This window comes from Hipposideros armiger, unplaced genomic scaffold (assembly GCF_001890085.2).
Source record: "Hipposideros armiger isolate ML-2016 unplaced genomic scaffold, ASM189008v1 scaffold_42, whole genome shotgun sequence".
NCBI lineage: Eukaryota > Metazoa > Chordata > Mammalia > Chiroptera > Hipposideridae > Hipposideros > Hipposideros armiger.
In genome coordinates this window covers 3,555,376-3,565,495 of record NW_017731392.1, presented here as the reverse complement: position 1 = coordinate 3,565,495, position 10,120 = coordinate 3,555,376, and the positions used below count along the sequence as shown (strand labels likewise).

Sequence of the window (10,120 nt, the reverse complement as noted above, 5' to 3'; positions counted from 1 at the left end):
TTGCTTAAGGATTTGCTGATGTTCTTCAGATCTAACTGCAGGATATTTCCAATAACTGGGAGAGGAGTGGGGCCAGGCGGGAGGTTCCCCTTCCCAGAGTTCTGTTTCCACAGTGAAAGGAGAAGCAAACAGGAGAGGCAGAGCACCAGGAAGACAAGTGGATCCATTGCGGCTTTCTCTTAGACAACTGGGAGCTTAAAACACAAACTACTATGACACTCCCTGCTATTCAACATGTGCCCCTTTGACTCCTAAGGTGATAAACCAGTTAGCTAGATCTATATACTTTAATCTCTTTTTGTAAGAAAAGTTGCCTCCCTGTTCTTTCTTTACAATGCTGCACTTTGGAGATTCTGGTTTAACAGGTTTGGAGTGGGACAGGAACTATTAATTTGTTGTAAACACCCGACATAGGTGAAACCAGGAAGTAAATGATTTGATTAAGAAAATTGCTAAACATTCTGGATTCTTAGATTAATGACCAGTTGAGCAGTTACGACTTTACGGGTGGTGACCCTTGTATATAAATGTTTATCCTTTAATGGTTTATCAAACAGCACTCTACTTTGCCTTTGAAAATGAAAGTCTTTTGAAATATTTTATGCTACTGTACTAACATTATAGCTAGCTTAACATTAACTAGGAAACAACTCATTAATCTTGAATGTCCAAATATGCATCAAGTAATTAGCTAAGTAAAGTTATACTTTTTTTTTTTTTTTTTTAGCTGAGTCATCCTGTCACCTGTTGGCAGCTCAGTGGCAGCTTTGCTAGGGCCAGGATCAAACCGGCGAACCTGTTGCTCAGAGCTCCAACTCTTGAGCGAGCTCTTAATCAACTGAGCCACTTGGCCAACCCTAATTTATACTTTTTAATATCAAACTCTCCACCCACAAAAAAAAAATTGAAAAAAAATTATTAACTTTTATTTTCTAAATGAAGAAAGGGAAACTCAGAGAGAACAGGACACCCATCCAGTGTCACACAGCTCATAAGTGCTAAAATTAGGATTTGAACTTATATTTTCTAATGCCCATTGTGGTGCACTATAGCTTACAACACAGCTGCCTCGAGCACAATTTTAGGAAAACAAAACCAAATCCCAAAACATTTATTTCTCTGAATGTGCACCCCACTGACTGGTCACAAAATAAGAGGCTTCACGTTAAGTAGAAGCCCTTATTTGACTCCAAGGGTAAAAGGGCCATCGGTTCTCAAGAGAAGAAATGAAAGATGGACATGGGCCCTGTCCGTCATTGCAGGGGTGACACTTGTGCAGGTCCCTGAGGGAGGAGCCCTCTCAGAGAGAGTAAGGGGGAGGGCTGGAAAATCCAGGGCTTTCTCCACCTGCCTGTCACCTCCAAAGCAGCTGCTTCTGTTGCTTTTCCAGCCTGTTGTTGTCAGAAATAATAGAATGAAGAATGCACAGCAAGGAAGGGCAGTTTCAGACAGGACAACAGGCATGCATTCTGTGGAGGACGGAAGACAGGGACTTCATGGAACAAACTCATAGCAGAGAACCAGCATAACATGCAGACTTGAACATGAGACAACACCTAGTGGTTGTGAGGCTCCAAATATCACTGGAATGATATACAATACTATATCACTAATAGTAATGCTTGTACAGACATATTCTGTAAAGATAGATCACATCGGTGCTAAATTGATTAGTGCCGCTGTTTCTAAGCTCTTTTGGTAAGGAAAATTCAGACTTGTCAAGACCCCATTTATAACATACAGTTTATCCTTCATGTTTACAGGGAGACTGACACTCGCTTACCTTTGCCTAAGGTAGAATGATGATTATTTTAATGATGAGGCAGCTGTCCTGGAAGTTTCAGCACCTAGGTCAAGGACACACAGACTGCCGGGGTGGAGCTCAGGCCCACATCCCCTGAGCTGTGCATCTTCCTTACACGAAAAACATTCAGTTCAAGCAAGTTCCCCGGCACTTACCGAGTGTGTACTATGATTCGGTATTCTGTGACTTACCTTAATCAGTGACTATCAAATAAACTTTGAGTCAATATTGCAGCACAGGTTGAGTGAAACAGGGGTCATAAAAGTTTAGTTATGTAACCTTTAGAACTTGAGTGCGTCCAGGTGTAGGTAAACCGTTTATCCAGGGCAAAGAGCAGCATTAGTGTACTGCATAACACACAGCTCTGAAAGACCTGTGCTACCTTACGTTGAATAAAATGAACTCAATGGTTCTCTTTAAAACAACATTTTACTCCTTGACAGACGGGTGTCCTGCTCGGCTCCTCCTTCCTCTTGCTGAGGCTTCTGTCTGGCCCTTTCTCTTTTGTAGAATGGAAGAGTCATAGATGGTTAGAGACAGAAAGGATCAGAGATCTGTAGTCGAATCCCTATGTTAGTGTTTGGAATGAGGACAATTCGGTGACTCAGTGAGGTGCATGGTCATGAACTTATCAGTCCAAGGCCCTGTCTTTGAATCCAGCTTTCTACTTCCAAGTTCAGTGACTCTCAGATGGAAGGGACTTGTCAGATGGATGGCCAGGCGGGCATCAGCGTGAAGTCCTCCATATGAGAGAGGACTGCAAACTTCAGCTAGGGTAGAGCTCTGAATTTGAACTTTTCTTTTTGAATAAAGCTTTTCAGTGTAGCAAAATATACAGAGAGAAAGTCCAAATGTCCGGCTCAATGAATTATCACCTGCACATACACCTTGTAAAGGAGACGCTTGTCAAGAAAAATAGTTTTACCAGGTCTCTAAAAGGCCCCTTTATCTCCTCATAGTCAGTACCTTCCCAAGTCCTAAATGTATTTAGTATCACATCATGGGTTAGGTTTGCCTGTTTGTAAATTTTGTATGAATGAAATCATACATTATGTCTTTTTGTGGTATCTAGTTCCTTCACTCCACGTTGTGTTAGTGAAATTCATTCCTGATGTAAAATTATGCTTTCTGTGTAGTTGTCTATCTTATAACTATTACATCATTTATACTTTTCATTGCATTGCTATGGAAAGATGTGTTGATTCCAGTTTGTGGCTATTCTGAATAGTGCTGGTATTAACATTCCTATACATGTCTCTTTTGTATCCCAAGGTATTGGATTTCTCTTCAGTATATACTTAGAGGTGTGATTGCTGGATATGCATGTGTACTCAGCTTTAGTCAAAACTGCTAAAGAATTATCCACATGGTTGAACCAATGAAGTTTTACTATGAGTATCAGTTGCTTTGCTTTGTTGCAAACACTATCTATATTGTCCTTTTGCATTTTAACCATTCTGTGTAGTAATATCTCATTGTAGTTTTAATTTATGTTTCCATGAAGCTTATTGATGCTGAGCATTTTTTTCAGATATCCATTGGCAGTATCAATTCTTCTGTGAAGGGTTTGTATAGCTTATATATGAGACAGTTGTTGTTTCATATATATGATATGTTCATGTATATTATTTTCAACAATCCTAGGTATGTAGAAAAGTTGGAAGAATTTGACAACAAGAATGTACAAAAAATTTTCTATATTTTAAACATTTGTGAGTAAATTGCTGACCTGAAGTTCTCTACCTGAAATATTGTTATGTATTTCCCCAAAACAAGGGCTGGCCAAGTGTCTCAGTTGGTTAAGAGCTCGCTCAAGAGTTTGAGCTCTGAGCAACAGCGGTTTGAGTCCCTGCCCGAGCTGAGCTGCCACTGAGCTGCCAACAGGTGGCAGGATGGCTCAGCTAAAAAAACAAAACAAAACAACAACAATGTGATTCTCTTATATACACATAATGCAACCATCAAAATGAGGGAATTAGCATTGATGCACTAAGACCACTGAATCCTCATTTCTATTAATGTTTCTCCAAAAGTACCTGTTTTATCCCTTATATCCAGTTCAGAATCCATTTCAGATTCCTGGACTTACATGGTGCTATTAATCGTCATGTCTCCATTGTCAACTTCAGCCTAGAACAGTTCGTCAGTCTTTCTTGGACTCTTGACCTTGCCACCCTTGAAGAATATAAGCCACATATTTGGAAAATGTCACTCAGTGAATTTATCTGATTTTTCCTTGTCATTTAAGTTAGGTTATGGATATCTGACAGTAATATTACAGAATGATGTTTTTATTACCTTTTTATAAAGGCCTCACATATCTATTACTGAACAAATCTACTGGTGTAGAAACATATTAACAAAGAAAAAAAATCATTGTTCCAATAATTTCCCAATAAAACACACCCCACTGTGCCAATAGTAGTGATCTTTTCAGTGATATGTTAAGAAGCAAGCAACCCGAATACAGCATAAATATGTGTGTCATCTCATGTGCAATTCCTTATAAACCTCGCTTGGTTCTTCTCCAATGTCTCCTCTTGGAGTTGTACCTAATTTTATTAGCAGTTTTCCTCTGAGTCCACTGGGGAACGTGCCAATTGTGCTTTTGTTTCTAGGCCAGGAACCACTTGTTCCTGAAAGTCTTATAAAACAACATGGCAAGGAAGAGTCAACGGCATGCACCACCATTTTAAATCATTATGTTTCTAGTCTACATTGATAGGAGTTTTAGCCGCCTGTTCAGTCAGCAGAACATTATGTGTGAATCTCCAGGGATAATAAACGATGGCTTTCTCTCCTGCCCTCATTCATCTGTTCCTCCCACAAACAAGCATGGAATACTGGGCCCTAATCCTGGCCAGGACCCGTCCCGGGTTCTGGACACACAAGGGTAAATCAGTACAGTTGTTAAAAAAAGGGGTGTGACCCCACATAGGTAATGGTAGGGAGATCATTCCAGGCTGAGAGGAGAGTGTGCATAGAGGGTTGGGTGAGCTTCAGGTCACAGGGGGTGAAGTAGAAGTAGAGGAAAGAAAGGCCCAGGGCAGGGTGGAGGGTGTGTGAGTTCTTTATTGCTTTGGTGTTGCCCACTCAACCCTCTGCAGCCTTGGTCTGCCGCAGGTACCTGGCACAGGAGTGATTCTGGGCAGAACCAGCTCAGATTTCTCCCGTGTGTTGTGGTCCAGCTGGTCACGGGAGCAGCCGCGGTCCTCTGCATCAGGAGCCACTAAAGATGAGCTGCGTCGTGCCTGGGATGTGCACTGGCGGCAAGCACAAACGATGCTGAGTGTTTCCTGGCAGAACCACTGACAATGAGTCACCAAGTCTCACTGTACCTGGATTTCATGGGAGGTGGTGGGCGGGCTGTGATGGTTTAGATGCTCATCACTCCCGTGATCTTAGGCAGAATTTTTCAGGCAGTCAAAGAAAGGCTTTATCGATAGGGAGACAAGGAACCTGCCAGTCGCAATTCAGCATGAGTTGTAGCAAAATGGAAGGCTCAACAAGTTTCATCTTGTGAGAGAAAAGGATGCAAATGCAGAAGTGTCTGGTGACCTGGACATGTTCAACCCTCTGACCTGGAACATCATGTGTACCATCGTGAAACATTAGGGGAAAAAAAAGTCCTCTGTCTTCAGACCCAGAACAGCTGGTGTCTGTTCCTGCAAAAAATAGATCCAGGCCCTGGAAGATGAAACCACGCCCATCAAGATAAAATAGAAGAAGCTAAAAACACAATTAAAAGTATTGTGGAAAACTGAAAAGAGTCTCGTGGTCTCCACAGTGAGCTCTAGCGCCCGAGTGGAGAGTGCAGTCACGTTTCTGCTGGATGCTGGCTCAAGATCAAAGTCCTGGCAGCTTCCCTGGAGGAAGTGGAAACAGGTGATAACCTGGAATCACAAGATGGAGAGAATGTTGATGACCCATCAAAAGTACCAGGAAGGGGGCCAACCGAATGGCTCAGCTGGTTAAGAGCTCGCTTGGGAGCACCAGCTCTGAGCAGCAGGGCCGCGTTTCGGATCCTACATTGAGGGCCAGTGACGCTGCGCCTAGACGCTTAGCTACAGCTAAGATGATGAACAAATAGCTCAACCTGGAGCTGGGCTGCCGTGAGTCGCTGCTACAGCATAGGCTGCTGCGGGGCTGTAGTGGGCTGCCGTGAGCTACTTGAGTGGCTGGCAGCCAGCGTGAGCGGCCGGCCATGAGCTGCCATGAGTGGCCAACCAATGACTGGCGACCGATTGCCTCACCCAGGAAGAGTGCAATGATCATACCAACATGGCCAGTGAAGCGACATCCTCCACAACTAGACTGAAGAACAAAACAGCAATTTGTCGACATGTCTGTTCCCCTTCCCCGATTCTTCAACGCTGTTCCCCTTCCTCAATTCCCCAGTAAAATCTTAAAAAAAAAAAAAAAAAGTACCAGGAAGACACAGAGGGATGCTCCAAAGTCAAATGCACATTCAAACTTCCAATATAACAAGAAAAATTCACTCTGTACCAACATGGCTGAAGAAAAGAAAAAGCCTACCATAAAGATGTCCAGGCTGGGGAAGCTTCAATCAAATGGGCAAGTCCACATCTTGAGGGAGGGAATGAAATGACTGAGCTTTACCAACAGAAACAAGAGCAGTTCAGAATTAGCTGTCATGGCAGATTGTGACTTGGCAGCAAGGGATGGGAAGTTCTGAAGCAAACGACCTGATGAACTGTGAAACCGATGAGTGCAAGACCTACAGAAAGCAATTCAAAGATCTCAAAGCGAGGCTGGAAAGAACCATTCCTTTTTCAGAGGCAGGTTCTGTCCTTAAAACTAAAACCTCCTAAGAGTTCAGGAGAAACTGAATGAAACTTCATCATCCACAGAGAAGAGGTTGCAGACCTGAAGCAAAAAAAAATCCTACCAGGGATTACATTTGAGCCTCTAGAAGTGGTATAATTTTTTTCCTTTTCCAAATTCTTGAGTTAAATGCTTAGTTTGTTTTCTTTTATCTGTTACTTTTATGTATTATTAAAGACATAAATTTTCCTCATAATTAAGGTTCAATTATGTAACACATTTTGTCATAGTGCTTTAAAATTATTTATTTATTTATATATATATTTTTAATGATCTGCTAACAAAAAGTTTCTGTGGTTTTTAAATTTTTTATTAGCTTCCAATTTTATTCCACTATGGCCAGAAAACAGTTTTATGCCACTGATCCTTTGTAATTAATAAGGTTCTTTTTTATCTATTACATGACCTATTTTTGTAAATAGCTTACATAGACTTGCAAAGAAAATGTTTTTTTAAACATTATTGGCTGTGGACTTTATATCTCATGATTCAAGCTTATTGTTTTATTTAGTTTTCAGATTATCTGTTTATTTATTTGCCTGCTTGACTGGCTTTAGACAGAATGTTAAAATCTCCTATTGTAATTGCTGGTTGTTAGTAATGGTTATATTGTTCTATTGTCACATTCCCAATATAGCATCCCTTGCTATACAAATCTTTGCCCAAAATTCTATTTTGTCAGATATTAAGCTGCTACTCCAACTTTCTTCTGGTTCAAACTTGCTGAGCATTTCCTTTTCAATCCTTTATTTTTCATTTCTATGACTCCTTGCTTCCAAGTTTACATCTTATAAATGTATTATTGGATTTTAAATATAAAATCTCATTAATTTTTAAATTAAAAGTTTTTTAATTAGTGAGTTTAACACATATGCATTTTGTCAATTATGGTTATATTAGGACAGACTTCAGCCATCTCATTTCATATTTTCAATATACTTTAATCTTTTTGCTTTTTTTAATACTTTTCTCCCCTATTGAAGAAATTGAGTTCTTTTCTGATTTAAATTATACATTCTATTTTTGTTCTTAAGGTGGTTTCCCTTTAGACTCATATTTACCACTATTTGTTTCTTAAATTTAATGCTCCTTTGGTCTACATACACACATACATACATACACACACACTCCAATGTGTTAATGCTGTTTAGAATTCAGATCTGATTATAAATTTGCTTTCTCTTTTCTTTAATCCTGGTTTTTCTTAATACAACAATTTTATTGTTGTTTATTATTATCCTTATTTTTTCTTTATCTTTCAGCATCGTCTAGCTTTGTTTCTTCCCATGAGAACTTACACCAAGATTGTTTTCAATGTGGATGGATGTATGGCAAACATTCTGAAGCCGTAATGTATGAGAATATGTTTTGTTCTAACATTTCACAACTTGTTTGGATATAACTTTCTAGGTCAAAGCTCTTTTCCTTGAAAATGTTATCCCATTACCCTCCTTAACCCAGTTTTTAAAAGTCTGATATCAATCTTATTCTTATTCCTTTGAAGGTGATCTCTCTCTCTCTGTGGACATTGTTAGAATTTTCTTTACCTTTGCTATTCTTAAATTTCATCATAAAGTGTCTGGTTTGGAGTTCCTCTTTATCTTTCATTTTGCACTGTTTTGAGCCCTTACATTCTGGGACTATTTATCTTTAATTCTTGGAAATTTATCTTCACTGTTTTTTCAAATATTTTGTCCTGTTTTATTTTCTCTTTATTTCTGGGATGATAATCCAGATGTTGGTACTTTGAATTCCATCCATATCTCTTAAACATTTTTTTATGTATCCTATCTCTTCATCTTGCTTGCTGACTTCTGGAAGAATTTCTCAATCTCACCCCATCAATCAAAAATTAGAGTTCTAGATTAATTACATTGTAGAAACAAGATCTAGCAATACACTTATTAGGAGAGATATTACATAAAACAATTCAGAAATATTAGACATAAAAGCATGGAATGATATGCCAGGCAAATATGAAGTGAAAGAATGCTAATGTAGCAATGTTGATAACTGGTAAAACAGAATTCAGATCAAAAGCTTTCCTGGGGACATATATATTGGCAAAAGAAATATATATGCATCTAACAATATAGTTCCAAAATATATAAAGCCTAAGCTGAAATTATTAAATCCACAATTGTAATTGGAGATTTTCGCATATCCTCCTCAGAAAATAATCAAGCAGATCAAGTAGTCTAAAACTAAGCAAATATTTAGATTTACAAAATATTTATTAAACAGGAAAATGTTAATTATAGAGAAATTTACCCTCAATAATCAGAAAATATAAATTCTCTTCAGGTACAATGGAAACATTCACAAAATTGACCATACACTAGGCCACAAAGGCAGCATCGATATATTGTAAAAAGTTAACATCAGGGCCGGCTGAGTGGCTCAGTTGGTTAAGAGTTAGCTTAAGGGCCAGCTGAGTGGCTCATTGGTTTGGAGTTGGATTGGGACGCCAGCTCTGAGCAGCAGGGCCCCAGTTGGGATCCCACATGAGGGCCAGTGATGCTGCGCCCTCTACAGCTAAGATGGTGAACAACAGTTCGACCTGGAGCTGGACTGCCGTGAGTTGCCGGCGACGGCATAGGCTGCAGTGGAGCTGGCTGGCAGTGGGCGTGAGCTTTTGTGAGCTGCCCTGAGCCACTGTGAGCGGCTGTCCAATGGCTGGTGAGCAACTGCCTCACCTGGGAAAAGCGTAATGATAATACCAACATGAGCCAGTGAAGTGACATCCTCCACAACTAGACTGAAGAACAAAAGAACAGCAACTTGTCTGCTCCCCTTCCCCGATTCCCCAACACTGTTCCCCTTCCCCATTTCCCCAATAAAATCTTTAAAAGAAAAAGTTAGCTTAAGAGCGCGAGCTATGAGCAACCGGTTCAATTCCCACATGGGCCAGTGACTCTGCGCCTGAGCTGAGCTGCGGCTGAGCTGCCAACAGGTGGCAGAATGGCTCAGCTGGTGAGAGCACGTGCTCCTAACAAGAAGGTCTGTTCAATGGTAGGCTATGCCCACCTGCAACTAAGACTGAACTTGGCACCTTGAGCTGAGTTGCCTCCTGGATGGCTCAGCGGGTAAAGCGTGCGCTCTGAACAACAAGACTGCTGGTTCGACTCCCACATGGGATGGTGGCTATGCCCACCCACAACTAAGATTGTAACACACACCTTGAGCTTAGAGACCACGAGCTGCCGATAGGCAGCCAGATGGTGACTGGTGCCCTCTACTCTAAGATTGAAGAACAACAACTTGGCTGGTCCTCCTTCCCAATTCCCCAATACTGTTCCCCTCCCCCAAGTCTCCAATTAAAAAAAAAAAAAGATAACATCACGCAAGTCATGTTCTCTGACTATCATTCAATACAGGGAGAAAGCAATAATAAAGGCAACTTTAAAATTTCATATATCTGCAAACTAAATATATAACTAAAAAACCCCTGGGTTAAAGAGGAAATCATGA

General features: G+C 40.4%; 1 protein-coding gene and 1 pseudogene across 1 annotated transcript in view; both read right to left on the bottom strand.

Annotated features, from left to right (window-relative positions):
* The window catches only part of LOC109380970 (cytochrome P450 2C18-like), a 39,332-nt gene extending 37,358 nt beyond the window's left edge, over positions 1-1,974 (bottom strand). Inside the window, exons 1-2 of the mRNA XM_019639127.1 lie at positions 1,784-1,974; positions 5-194 (exon numbers count right to left, since the gene is read on the bottom strand). Coding sequence (XP_019494672.1) covers positions 5-167 — 163 coding nt within the window. The 5' untranslated portion in view covers positions 168-194; positions 1,784-1,974. The remainder of the gene's footprint in view (positions 1-4; positions 195-1,783) is intronic.
* Positions 1,975-4,307: 2,333 nt separating this feature from the next.
* LOC109380931 (60S ribosomal protein L39-like) lies at positions 4,308-4,463 on the bottom strand (annotated as a pseudogene).
* Positions 4,464-10,120: the final 5,657 nt, after the last annotated feature.